The sequence below is a fragment of the Bubalus bubalis genome, chromosome 4 (assembly GCF_019923935.1).
Source record: "Bubalus bubalis isolate 160015118507 breed Murrah chromosome 4, NDDB_SH_1, whole genome shotgun sequence".
NCBI classification, from domain to species: domain Eukaryota; kingdom Metazoa; phylum Chordata; class Mammalia; order Artiodactyla; family Bovidae; genus Bubalus; species Bubalus bubalis.
This window is the reverse complement of record NC_059160.1, coordinates 137,158,354-137,172,837: the sequence shown is the minus strand read 5'-3', so window position 1 is coordinate 137,172,837 and position 14,484 is coordinate 137,158,354. Positions and strand designations below refer to the sequence as shown.

Sequence of the window (14,484 nt, the reverse complement as noted above, 5' to 3'; positions counted from 1 at the left end):
ATGGGGTTGATTTTCACATACATTTACCCAGCACGCATGCTGGGTCTTAAGCCAGACTCTCCCATTGTTCAATAACTACATCAAGCTGTCCAACTCTTGCTGCCTTCTGTGGTGCAGGGGTTGGGGGGTAGGGGGCTAGAAGCCCAAGTCTCAGAAGCCACTTGCCATTTTGCAAGACCTCAGAAGGCAAGCACATAGTGCTGTCCAGCTCAAGCTACAGCAAACTCTTATGATCTCCAACCCTGGAGCCTTCTGCAAGGGAAGTGGAAGTGTGCCAGGGCTAAGGGCACTGGAGTAATGGCTGCTAGATATAGGCGTTCGGCTGCCCTCTGCCCCAGACAGCGTGAGCCCCAAAACCTAAGACACGAAGTATGAGGTCCGTGAATCACAAACCTCATCTAGGCTCTGCAGGGTTAAAAGTGGGCGCCGTGTGTGCAGTGCGAAAAAAGATGTTAAATCAAATGGGAATGACTGCTCTAGGACTGGAGGCACTATTATTTTGAATAAGATTGAAAAGGCCAGAAAAAGCAATTCAAAAACATTTCAATTATGTATTTCCCAGAACTACATCTTTGAGCAACTAATGCAAATGTTACCACCACAATAAAACTTCTTCCCACATAAAAGCATATAAAACAGGTTGAACAGCATATACTTTATATATCATATGCATATTTTTGACTATTAATAAAAAATTCAAAATCTATGTATGCTTTACTCTCCTAAGCAATACAGTAATTATGATTAAGGGACAGGCAGCACAAAAAGAGCCAATTTATCTTACTCGTGCTCAGGAATACTATTGTGTAACTAAGCAACTAAAGACAAAATATGGTCTAATTAATTCACTCCTATGCTTATTTAAAAGACACAATTAGAACATTTTTATTTTCCAGCCTGCACAGTAGCTCAACATGCTTGAGGGTGTAGAAAGCAAAGCCTATTATTCTCAAAGACAAGAGTTTAATGTTTAGTGCCACTGATCAGGCTTGGAACTCAACTCTGGGGAGGAGGGGTATATATCATAGTCAGGGTGCGCTCAAGGCATGAGAAAGGAAAGGTGGTGGGGGCCAGGGGGACATTTACGGGGCCACTAGATTGACCAGCAACACGTGGTTTCTACTCCCACTTTTTCTCTCTGCACACGGATGGAGATGAGACCCTGAACATGATGGTCATGTGTGCAAGGACGCTCACCACTGTGAGTCCATTTTATACAGCCACCAAGATTCTACAGGAAACTCATGCAATTAAACCACACATCCTGGTCTGTGTGATAAATGTCAAATATCCATCTTTAATGCAGCTAACAGTGCATCTGATTTTAAAAGCAGAATTAATTTACGCAAGTATGTACTAGAGACTGATGCCATTAGCGTGTTCTAAGGCACGCTTTCAATGACTGCACGTTTGAAATGTGTCATCCAAATGGACACTCACAGTCCAGGACGTTAGCTGCACTCTTTGAAGGCCCAAGCCTGGCCCAAGTTCTAACCTCCAGGAAGCCAGCAAGAAGTTCCGCTAGAAAAAGCCAAGCCATCCTCACGCAAGGGCACGGGAGCGGATTTTTCAAGAAATGCAGGAATCCATGACCACATTTCTGAGAGGCCAATGAATCCTTAAGCCAACAATCAATAAATTTATTTTAAATTTATTTAAAAGCCAAGCCAACGGGTAATCACTAGCTACAATATTATTCTAAGTGGAAGATGGCAAATATCCAACCACCCTGGCTATAAAAAAATGACAGGCAAATGCATTTGATTCCAGCGATTATATCCTGGATATTGGTTAAAACTAGACTTTGATAAATGAGCCTGAGTCCTATAAAACTAGATGCCACTATGAACAATGGTATGCTTTATTAATAATTAATAACAAAGTATTTATTTACATGTATGGACGCATGTACTTCATAAAAATAACATTTCCTTAGTATGTGCCTGACAGTCAATGTCAAGAGAGGTTTTAATTGCTTACAATTTTGATTTGTCATTGGACATATGGCCTCATGAAGACCATCGGTCTGAGAAACATGCTGGTTTGCAGGAACTGCCAATCAACACTCAGGTAAGAAGTGACTTCTCTTCCCTCAAGTTTTATCTTTTCACAGTTTGCCACCCAAAGCCTGACTTAAAAAAAAAAAATCTTTACTTATTTTTTAATAAAATTGCTTTTGGCCACCCCACATGGCTTTTGGGACCCTAGTTCCCTAACCATGGATTGAACCAAGCTCTTGGCAGTGAAAACAAGGAATCCAAACCACCGGACCACCAGGGAACTTCCCCAAAGTCCTGACTTTTTATGGAATGATAGCTGAAGACTGAAAAAGTGCTCAAAGAGGTGGGAGATGCTGGCTCTCGCCTGATCATTCAGTCCCAAATAGTCACTAATTTCTTTGGGGAGTTCTCCTAGAAAGAAACCTTTTGCACGTCTTCACACCTTATGGTGCAAAATGATAATAGATTTTAGACGAGAAAGATGTGCGAGGTGGGCTGCTGGAGCCGGGCCACAGGTGAATGAGAAAGAAAGAAATTGGGCCAAGCTTAAAGAGAGCAGGTTGTGGGGAAGACAGCGTTTTAATTATGTCATTCAGTCCTTCAGTAGATACTTGACAAATGCACTGAATGCTGCACAGAGACCCAGAGGTGAGTAAGGCACAACCTTCCACCCCTAATAACAGCACCGCAGTGGGAGCAGAGGTGATGGGGTGATGAGCACAGAAAAAGAACACAGACAACACAGATGGCACATGAAGCACAATATGCAAACCACAGGGGCGGTTAAAGCTAACCACTGGACTGTAAGCCCCCTGATGGCAGAGGTGCTTGTCTGTCTTGTTCACTGCTGTATCCAGGCACCTAGAACAGGCTCTGGCACAAAGCAGGTGCTCTATAAGTATGCATGGACCGAAGGAACCTCAAAGGTGAAGGCAGTACTTCCTAATTTCCAGAAAGATAATGAAAGACCACAAATAGTGACTTCAGTTCATCTCCACTTAACTAAGGGACACAGACTCCGACAGCTTTTCTATGACCAGTATCTGTCTATGGAAGCAGACTAAGAGATTTTTGAGGTTTGGGCTATTCTCCATTATCTCTCTACCTGGTTGTCTAGCACCTAGTAGGTCTTCAGTCAATGTTTGAGGAGATTAGTACATTCGTTTTCCAAAACCATGTCGACAGTGAGCTTTCTTTTGAAAACATATTGCATTTATTGTGAGCACAATTCACTAGTGTGTTATATAACATATTGCTTTTACGTTTTTTAAAAACGTGTTGATCTCATCTCTCTATCAAGATTGATAAGCTTCTTAAGAAAAAGAGCTACATCATGCATTGTTTCACATCCATCTCTGTACTTAGCAAAGCACTGAGCACATGGTTAGCACTCAACAAGTAGCTTTTATTAATTCAGGATAGATGAATCCAACATTGGCTGGAATTAGGATCTTAACCACACAAAATAAAACTTAGTGTACATTTTACTGATTCTCAAATTTTCACATCCCAGGCTCAAAGCTGAAACAGAATTTTGTATATATGAATGTTTTTGACATATTAAAGTATTCCTTCTATTACTGGATCTTGCACCAAAGCCAAGTAAGAAAGACAAAAAGGTACACAGTCACATTCCTTATTTCAGATCAACTCTATAGGCCAGGGGTCAGCAAGCATTTTCCGTAAAGGGCCAAAGAGTAAATATTTTCCACTGTGTGGGCCATATGGTCACTGTCATAACTATTCAACTCTGACATTATAGCCTGAGAGCAGCTATAAACAATACGTAAACAGTCTGACTATGTTCCAGTAAAACTTTATTTACAAAAGCAGACAGTGGGCCAGGTTAGGCCCTCAGGCCTTAGTTTGCTGATGCCTGTCACAGTCTAGTAATCTCTCTCCATATAATTCACTGGTTTTCACCCTGGTTCTAAAGGGCCTGCTACGCAAAGTATAAAGATATTTCTTCTCTTAGCTTAAGATCATTACTAACAATAAATAATAACTATTATAACAGCATCCATCATTTGTTTCAGGACTTTTAGTATTACCAATTCTCCTGGCAAGGTAGAAACCTTTAAATCCATTTGACAGAAGAAGAAACTGAGGCTTGGAAAAAGTTAAAGAAATTGACCAAGGCTAGGAATTTCTTTGGAAGGACTGATGCTAAAGCTGAAACTCCAGTACTTTGGCCACCTCATGCGAAGAGTTGACTCATTGGAAAAGACTCTGATGCTGGGAAGGATTGAGGCAGGAGGAGAAGGGGACGACAGAGGCTGAGATGGTTGGATGGCATCACTGACTCGATGGACATAAGTCTCAGTGAACTCCGGGAGTTGGTGATGGACAGGGAGGCCTGGCGTGCTGCGATTCATGGGGTCGCAGAGAGTTGGACACGGCTGAGAGACTGCACTGAACTGAACTGAGTGACGACACTGAGGTGATCTTAGAAACTTCTAAAAAATCAGCTCATGCAAGCAAACCAGAGGCTGAGAGCTCCCCCACGGGTGAAGCAAGGACAGTCCGGCACCTGAATTTCAGAACATGTCTGTGATACGATCAGGCAATCTTCTAAAAAATCCTGCTGATCCAGTTAACAGCATATTTCAATAATAAAATGTAAATCCTTAAGGAGCCTTTTATAATGACAACACAGCTAAATCCACCATATGGACGAAAGCCAGCCTGATCTGGGGTGACTTGAATCAGCTATATGTTCTAGTAAACTATCCTATATGTCACCCTCTCATAGAGAAAAGCTTTCTTTAGGAAGGTCCAAGGCAGTGGTCTCAAACTTTAATGAGAACAATAATATTAATATTAATGACAGTAATAATGAGTAAATTATTTTAGCAACTCTACTATCTCCCACCTTAGTTGTCACTTAGTTAGCACTTTATATATATTAGCTCATTTAATCCTTAAAATAATCCTACAAAGTGGGTACTTTATTCCCATTTTACAGATGAGAAAACTGAGGCACAGAGTTTAAAACTTGCCCAAGATCCACACAGAGACAGCAAGACAATTTAAAATGCAGAATTCTGAATCCCAATTTCAGAGATTCTATATAAATTAATTTCATTAAGGGCTTGGGAATATGCATTAAAAAATTTTTTTTAACTAGATAGTAAAGCTGGTTATAGTCAAACCACTGTTAGAAACCCTGGCTGTATGCTAGAATCTATAATGACCAGATATGCTTGATCCTGACTCTGACAACACTGGCTTACTCATCTACACTCTTATTGCAGAGGACCAGCAAGCCTTGTAGAATCCACCCCATGAAATTCAAGCTCATACATCCACCTATTTTAAGAGGGTATATTGCCAATAGATTAAGCACTTGGCAATCTGAAAAGGAATATAATCAGAAGTTACCCAGTAACAGAGCCAATTACCCGCCTACTTTGCCATTTTCGTACCCTGAAGAGCTACTGGCTGAATATGGCAATTGTAGGTAATTACCAGACACTTAACTCCTTGCATATGGCCCTGCTCTTCACTTTCATAATTCAAAACAGTGTCATGATGAGGCCCAGAAGACTCCACATAGACCTAAGTTATTATGTTTCTTATTTATAAATTAAGAATATCTAAAGACCCCTATAATCATAACTCTTTTCTATTCATTTAATTTATGGTGATAAAGTAATTTTGCCCATAATAATGTCTCGGTATATATAACAATCTCCAGTCAGCCTTACTATTGTTCCCTCCCATTTTGCAGCTGAAGAAACTGAGGCTCAGAGCATTTAGGACTGTTCAAGGTCAAACAAATAGAATCAACATGTGACTCTCTGCAATGCTTCGCCTTCACACCAGCTGCCAGTACCCTAAGTATGTGCAGGAAGCAGTGATAGAAGCAGTCCAGACATTATAATAATTATCTAAACTAGTAATAAATTGCTAATGATTATTAATAATGGTATTAAATGTAACTGTTACTGTTATATGCCACTGACTAGGTTTATCTGAACTTTATAGAATAAGAATGATTCTGCTACCTAAATATCTGGTGACCTTTAGCAAAGCTGACTAACTAGTCATAGTTCTAAAATGTACAAGGAACTGCCCACATGAGTACACACTTCTAGAATGTAACATGATGTATTCAAGCTCTAGTTTCAAGAGTAGGTTTCAGCGGGAAAAATACACCAAACCTAAAATTTAAGAAGGTCTAGATTCTAGCAAGTGACCTCTGACAAACCACATAATGTCTGCAAGCCTGTCTCTAGCTGTAAAATGGACATACAAAGTCCTGCCTTATCTAGCCTCCTACAATTACTGCAAAGATCAATAAGAAAATTTCCCTCCCACGCCAAAAAAAAAAAAGTGTTCTAAAGATCATAGCACACCACACAGGGACGCTATTTCTAACCTCACACAGTGATAATTTTCCCGTTTTTAGAACTGACGTCTTCATATTTCAAGAAATCATAAAAAGACAGAATGGTTCTCTTAAACCAAAAAACCATACTGAGTCCTGGCTGTCCTTTGGAAATGGATGCTGATGTCAGCTCAATCAAGAAATTATTAACCTCCATTTGGCTACTTTAAATAAACTGCCCTGGCTGATTAAATGTGCTAAACATTTTCTCAAGTAACAGTGCACATCACCAGGAGACCCTCCTCTTCCAGTTATGCACTGCAAATGGCAAATGCATCATTCAAAACTATTTAAAATCAATAATAAAATCATTTCACTGTATATAAACAACTTAATAGAGTTAAGTGAAAACAAAGCAAAGGTCTTAATGAGAGGGCCCTGTTGCCCCCTCTAGGTGCCAGAGGTAAATGCTGGTTTCTATAGGCTCTCCTCCAGAGAAGACTGCTGTTGCTATTCTGCTAATGAATGACTAACTTAGGCCGGGGGGGAAATGACATCACCAGGATGGAAAACCGATCTGCATTGGGAAACTTTCTACCTGCTTTACATTTGTCATAATTATTTTGCACAATGTAGCCTGTATTTGCATAATTTTGAGGCGTGTCATTATCTCAATTGAAAATTGTTTTAATATGGCTGAATAATTCACAATGACATCAGCCAAAGTCCTAATGAAATATACAAGTATAATCATACAGCTAATTACCAGCCGTGTTAGCATTAAAAAACAAATCATGCATAATATTAGGCGATGTATACGCAGCTGAGGATTATAAATAGAGCCATCTCCCTCCCCCAAACCCCTGGAGTTTACTTTTAAATAGCAAGATTAATTTTCTCAGGTATGGCTCATACAGCAATGACGAAATGCAAAGATTAAAATGGTTCGCTTACATTTCCCCATAAAGAATATTTTTGTAAAAAATCGTGTATTTAAAAATATATCTATTCACTATCAACTATCAACAGATGCAATCTTTGCCTAATATTTCTTTCACTCTTAAGTCAGAATCCACTATTTAATTACACAACAGAAATTAAAACTGCACCAAGTGGGGTCAATTCAGGGTCTTTAAAAAATATTCCACTTTCAATTAAAAAAAAAGAGCGTGGCCACAAAATATCCCATAAAACACTGAATAATTTCCTTCTGGGTTTAGTCAGAAGTCTATTAGGCACCAGCTCTTTTCTGGATATTTAATCCTTCCCTTTTCCAGATCACAGGCCATGTTGAAGTAATAAATTTGAAAAGCAAATAATAAGAAATCAGGAGGGGGAGGAGGAGGAAGACAGCTGCGCAGGAAAGTTGGGTCGGGGGAGGGGGCCCGAGCTAGACCTTGGCAGGAGGAAAGAGCTCAACCTGTTGGTAGGTTGCAGGATTTTTCACAGTATTTCCAAACAACACCTTTGTAAAATTGCCGGCAGACGTCGGGAAATGTGAACGTTTAAAACCCAGAGCTGGCGGGGAGGGCGGAGGGGCGGAGTGGGGAAGGGGGGGGTGGTGTTCGGGGAGGAGGGAGGGGCTTATTTCCGAAGAGGCAGATCGGAGGGCGAACGTTTTGACGAACTCCAGTAATTAAACCGGCAGAGACCACTGATGGGTAATTCGATTCCCCGGAGAAGGAGTGAACTGGAGATGCCAAAAGTACAATCAACTCCATCAGACTAAGGAATTCTGGAAGGACTGACTGGCAGGCAGCTTCGAGCTCCGCTCCGGGATGAGTTAAACGGGGAACCATTCATTTAACAAAAAGATCCTTACACCTACCTCGAAAGCTCGAGAGCCTGGAACGGACAGAGCTAGCTGCCCTCACAAGTCTGAGTTTGATTACCGTGCTCTCGCTTGGACAACACAAAGCCTTGCCAGGCGGCCGCGCACCCTCCCTCCCCGCCGCGCAGTGGGCACAGCCTCCCCAAAATAGTTGCCCGGGTAGGTACCACGGCGCTGAGGTCGGTCAGCTGACGAGGGGAGCCCGCAGAACTGCGGTCACACATGAAATGACAGAGCCGAATAGAGGCGGCCGCCCCGGCGCCCGGTGACAGCGGGCTCACCTCGGGCGTCCTCCCAGGAACGCGACGAGCGCCCCCGCGGCCGCCCAGAAACGTGCCGGGGAGGCTCGTTCCCTCTCCACCCTCCCCGGGAGCGCCGTCTGGGCACCGAGGACGCCGGACCCGCAGGGCCTGTGGGCGAGCACACACCCCTCTGCCTTTCCCTCCCCGGTCCGCGTCCCCCACATCCCCAAAGATCGCGTTGGAAGACGTCCACTTTGCGTGGAGTAATTGAAAAGTAAAAACATCAAATGGTCTGTCCGGGGAGAGGGGGTGGGGACGAGAGATAGTTGTTAATGCTTAACGTGTTTGTGCCGGTTACACGACCGCTTTGAAATCCGCCCGGGCAGATCTGCAAGTTATTTGAATGTATTATTCCAGTACCTGTCATTTATCACTTTATTCAACACGTCTTTGCCAACTCAATAGCTTTTGATCTCACTCTGCCTCCATTTCGTAATTTCCGCCCTCTTAAACATATCAAATACTTACTAAAAAAACGTGAACAATATCGAAACCCACCGAAAGAAATCCACCCATCCCCGACCGAGCCAGACTCGAAGGTAAATTTTCAAAAAGCAAAAAATATAAAAAGCATGTGATGTTCAAGCGGCAACAGAAAGATCACACACGCGCGCGCGCACACACACAACACACACACACACACACACACACATCCTTGAACAAAACCCTTCTCAAACAAGTTATTTGATCTTGACTAAAATCAGCAGTTGGATCCTCTTTGTAAAGCTGACAGCCAAACTCTGACAATGGCAAAATACTCGAGCCCCAGCTAGTGGCGCTACCCCTTTAAAAAAGAAGTCGATCTTGCTCGTCTGCAGAAGTGAATACAGTATTTTCAAGCTTGCCCTGTAATAAGCATTACTACGGGAAAAAATAATAAAGAAAGAAGAGAGGGAGATATAAGTTTACCACCTCGCCATGGTCGCTATTTCTGCCCTGGGGAGTGTCTTCTGGGAGGAAATAAAGTTTAGAGCTGGATAAAAGTTGCCGGCTGGTCCTCTCTTCCCACAACAGCTGGAGCTCCGCTATGCAAATCGGATCCTTTGGCGTACATCTTACAAAGAAAAAGTCGCCAAGGGACAAAATTCTTGGTTTGCCTTCAAGGTGGAATTGAAAAGCCTTGTAGAAAATGTAAGGTCCGTGCAAGCCACACGGTGAGCCGACCCACTGCAGGGGAAAAAAAGCACCAAATAAATAATGTAGCCATCAGAGCACAAACGTCTATTCCCAGACACATTTACACACAGACATCCACTCTTAATACAGAAGAGCCAACAGATATAAAGCTGGGTGGAAAAATAATAGAGCCCACAAATTTTCTGCCTCCCTTAAAAAAAAAAAAAAACACCTCCGGCCCCCCACCCCCACCCCCCGCCACCTCTCCCTACCTCTCCATCTGAGGCGGTAAAATTACATTATGTATGTATGATCAGGGATTTTTTTAAAACAATAAAAATGATTTGGGGGATGTAGAGGGTAAAAGTTTGGTGAAAAGTTTGTGGGGGGCGTGGGTGGGTGCAGAGGTGTGGGTGAGCCGGGGGGCTGGGGGGTGCCGGGGGGTGCCGGGATCGGAAGAGCGGAGGAGAGCGAAATACCTGGAGTGAGTTGGGCTCCATCTCGACGTTCTGAATTGATTGAACTCAACATTCTCTCCAAACTTGTTGGCTTGAATGGATTGCATCAGGTCCTGGAAGGGAGACACATTCTCTGCCTTCAGCCGGCTTACTGTCTCAATATAAAACTAAGTTTTTGCCTCCCCTTCGGCACTAAAATGATTGAAATTATGTCCTAATATTTCTCTGACGTCTCAATTTTCAGCTCCTGTCAGAACTATGTAGGTTTCCTTCCAAATGTAGGTTGATCAAATTCATAATCGACAGAAAGGCTCCGTCCGATCTCGGCGGGAAGCGGATGGATCAAGGCAAAAAACGTATAGGGAGGTTTGTAAAAATAAATTCTACCCTAAAATTGTGTTAAGATGCGATCTCCCTCTTCCCAATCTCCTTTGTCCAGCAATGTCGTTTGATGAAATTTTTGGAGGAGACGAGAGCTAGCGAGCTCCGCTGTGCATCTGACAGGACCTGCTTGTATATGTCTAATATAAAGAACATTTCCTGCAGAGATTCCGGGGCGCTGCTCCTCTTTCTAATGCTCCTTAGCAGATTTGCTGTTATTAGACATGTAGATTTGTTTGATAGTTAAATTACGCTTCCTCACTGCCATGTTTTCGAGAACTAATCTGTTAAATTATCTTTTGATGCCTATTTACGTGGAAGGGAAAAGTGGGTTATCGATTATATAAACATATAAATATTAATGCATTTGTTCGCTTCGCAAAAAAATACTCAGAAAAAAAAAAAACAGAACAGAAAGACAAGTGAGCAGCGCACACACATCTCAGGATTTTGCAAACAATATTGAACGGACAGCGACTGCATTTAGGGACTGGAACAATAAACGATGCATGATAAATCAATAAATGCGAGCAGCGAGTCTGCTCGGAATATGAATTCAGGCTCCTGGTTCTGCGTGTGCATTCTTTAATTTTGAAGTATATACACTAGTACGTGTTTACAATGCTGATGGACGCCAAGGGCGCTCTCAAATGATAATGTGTTTATATAACCCAGTGCTACAGGAATAATATACTGACTCCTACCCCACCCCCAACCCCTCCCCCGCCAAAAAGGGAGGGGAGCTTCCTCAATAATAGTTTGAAACTGAAAAAATCCATTTGCAAACTAGTTAAATACAACCAGAAATTAAGCTGTTGAAAACCGGGGGCATGAACCGTAAGACAATAAAGGCTTTAAATGTGTATATTTATTGTTCTGGAGCCCTGGAGCATTGCGAGGTTTGCATGCACGGCTATTATGCAAACACAGAGAAACTTAAGAGCGACAGAACAAGGAACAGGCAGAGACTGCAAAGCCCTCGCTCGCTCCGACCCAGCTGCCGGTCCTCCGCCAGGCTAGATTGCATTTTCGCAGTGTTGATGTAAAATGGTGTACTCGCTTCCCCCACGCTCCCCCACCCCCTTCCCCGCTCTCCTCCCACTCCTTTCAGTATCAACCCCCCTCCCGATTTTATTATATTGGCACCAATCTTTCCAAAGTGGGTCTGGCATGCTAAAAAAGTAAACATATACTATATGGGGAATAAGGTCTGTATAGTATGACAGTTGAAACTTGATCTGTGATAAAATTACAGGATGTTGAAATTACTAGTAAGCTATTTTTAACGCTTTCGCAACGTTTCACCTCCAGTCACAGCATCTAGTTGAAACAGGATTACTTTAATGAAAATTATATTCACATGGCTGAAGTTAATACACCCGGCAGAGCACAAATGCCTAATATTCAGTGACTTGAGGTGGAAAGACCCTCTGTGTGTATTTTTATGCTTGTTCATAACGTCTGCGTCCGCTGCAGTAAGAATTAGGGCACTTAACATTATCTAAACCACATTTTTGATTCAGAACATGGGGAAGTAATAAAAGGCAAGATCTATCTCGTTTCTATACACACAGAGATAAACGCAAGAAAATGGCAGATCCTCCAATTACAATAAGTAATAAAAGCCCATGCCAAAGAGCCGGTATTCTGAAAGATGTCGAAACTATTTTAATAATTTAAAGTAATATCACAACTCTGCACCATGAAGGACAGTAAAAATTTGCAGCCTCCCATCTTTTGCATTAGCCAAATTATGACTTGCACATCACTCTTTAATTATCTTCCTTGAAATTTCATCTCATCTTTCTATTTTATAAACATGGGTTACAAAGAGAAATTACAGCTCTCTGGCGCTTTCTCTCTCTTTTTAAGTTTATGATGCTTACTGCAGACATTTGATTAGAATAACCCATTTTGTTCATTTTTTTACATATGAATGGATTTGACTGAAGGGCATTTTGCATAATTTTTTAAAAATATATGAGAGACACCTAAGGCTTCAGTTAGTCTCTGTCCTGTTAGTGTAAATATACACATCCAGCTCAAGAAATCCTATGTTAAAAAACTTGAGTTGCAGTATTTTGACAAGATCATATTTGAGATCGACTGTGAGTCAGTTTCCTGTATGACCAACGCAGCAGCATTTATGCAGGAAACCTCAACAGAATGCCTGAGGGTATCCCTCGATTGTATATTAAATCTCTCTCTTTAAAAATACAGAGCTCCTCATAGCATCTAACCAACTTCTGCTGGTTTTGGTGCTATTAAGTCTTTAAGGGTCTGTAAGGAACTTCACTTAATTAGAAACCCTGTTTCTGTATCTCTTCAAGGTAGGTGCTGAACTAGGCTGAATGCTGCCTGACTCTCGACAAGGTTTTTGAGAGGTTAACAATTGCAGTGATCTAGGTCTGAATATTTTTGAATATCTACAATCTTGTAATCAGATGGAAGCTAAATTTCAAAACTGAATCACAGGGACTTCTTCCCTCTCTTATTTTAGCAGCACCACCACCCCCATGAACATAATAAAATCTAATAAATCAAACTTCAGGTCCAATCCTGTGAATGACTTTTAAAATTACAGATCACAATGGTGTGTTTACAAAAACAAAACAAAAAATCCTGTATTTTCTTTCTTTAATATTAGGCTTGATAGGCACCTGTAAATTATCTATGTAGCAAATATCCATACAAAGAAAGTTTCAATTAAGATAAGGAGATTGTATTGAAACAGTTCTTTGAAGTAATGTAGTTAATAGCCTGTTTGATTTCTGCTTGTGAGAGAGTAATAACGTGGATTCAAGGCTCCATCAATCACAGAGCAGATGTAAGACTTGAGACACCGACACCCAGGGGAATAGAGGCAAACTCCCGCAGTGCAGGGTCCTTGGGCTAATGTAAAGTAAATACTCATAAACAGATTGAATGTTGTAAGAAGACAATCCATTCAGGACAGTTATAATCATGAAAGCAACTGCTTTATTTATCTATAAAAAAGCTTGTACACAGCTGGGACTCAGTGTGTATAAAAGAAGAGTAGGAAAAAAGCAGTATATGTTTGTACCACACACTATTTCTGGATTCTTTCTTACACCAAAACACAGGAACCTATACCTACATATCTATATCCCTGCTGCTTTGCTAGCCCAAACTCCAACTCTGTTTTACTTGGTTTATTTAAAAGGTTAAAAAATTAAAAATCATGCCCGCCCCTCAAGGGAGTGGGGAAGCAGTAGACACATTTTTCAGTGTCTGCGAATCATTTCATAAAGGATCAGGAGGATTAAGTTAGTTGCAAGAACCAGCAGTGACAAAATTAGGCAGCTTGGACTATAATAAACAGGATCATTAAAAGAAAAAAAAAAAGTACAATTTGAAAAAAGAAGGCGACCATTTCAAAAATTGAACCCTCTCTCCCCACCTCTGGGACTCCCCCTCCCCCAAATTGTAAAAAACAACTGAAACATTTTTGACCTTGGCTATAATAATACTTCATGTTTTAGCACTTTAGTCAGCATTTTATCTACTAATTGCTACACACTACCGCATGTGGCTCGAATCTGCCACTGCAGCTTTCTTTCATTGGTGAGCGAATTGCTTGATAAAGACTGGGAATTCAACCTGGCTGTTTCCTTCTTTGCTCCCCCTCGCCCCCCCCCCACTTTTTTTTTTTTTTTTTTTTTTTTTGTCTTTCCTTTTCTACCTAGAAGCCTCTATATTTTTCCAGAAAATACCGCATGGGTCAGAACAGGGACGGTGAATGGTCCCCTAATCTCTTTCCACCGGTTAAACTCGGGCCACTTTGGCGATCGAAAAGCAAAAGGAGAAGGTGAAAGGGGGCGGGAGAAACGAGTGGGGCGAAGCTGGGGGAGGGGGAATCCTGGCCTGCTGATGGACCTGATGCTAAGAGATTCTGCACATTGGTCCCCTGGCTAGTCCACAGCTGGTTAGAAGTCCGTGGGACACCGCGCTGCCCAGCTGGGGGCCTCCAGTTAGAGGCTCTCGCCCGTTTTGCTTGGTCAAGAAGTGGGGTTCGAGGCGGGTGGCCCCCGAGTCTGCAAACTGA

General features: G+C 41.9%; 1 protein-coding gene and 1 long non-coding RNA gene across 3 annotated transcripts in view; one reads left to right on the top strand and one right to left on the bottom strand.

Moving 5' to 3' along the window:
- Positions 1 to 10,494, bottom strand: part of ARID5B (AT-rich interaction domain 5B) — a 147,445-nt gene extending 136,951 nt beyond the window's left edge. Inside the window, exons 1-2 of one of the 2 annotated variants that reach the window (XM_045165542.1) lie at positions 10,059 to 10,494; positions 9,376 to 9,630 (exon numbers count right to left, since the gene is read on the bottom strand). In XM_045165542.1, coding sequence (XP_045021477.1) covers positions 9,376 to 9,630; positions 10,059 to 10,079 — 276 coding nt within the window. In that variant the 5' untranslated portion in view covers positions 10,080 to 10,494. The remainder of the gene's footprint in view (positions 1 to 9,375; positions 9,631 to 10,058) is intronic. The other variant, XM_045165541.1, reaches the window with a different exon arrangement.
- On the top strand, positions 7,672 to 8,966 carry LOC123333427. The gene is made up of 2 exons (XR_006550796.1): positions 7,672 to 7,756; positions 7,979 to 8,966. It is a non-coding gene; the product is annotated as an uncharacterized LOC123333427 (long non-coding RNA).
- Positions 10,495 to 14,484: the final 3,990 nt, after the last annotated feature.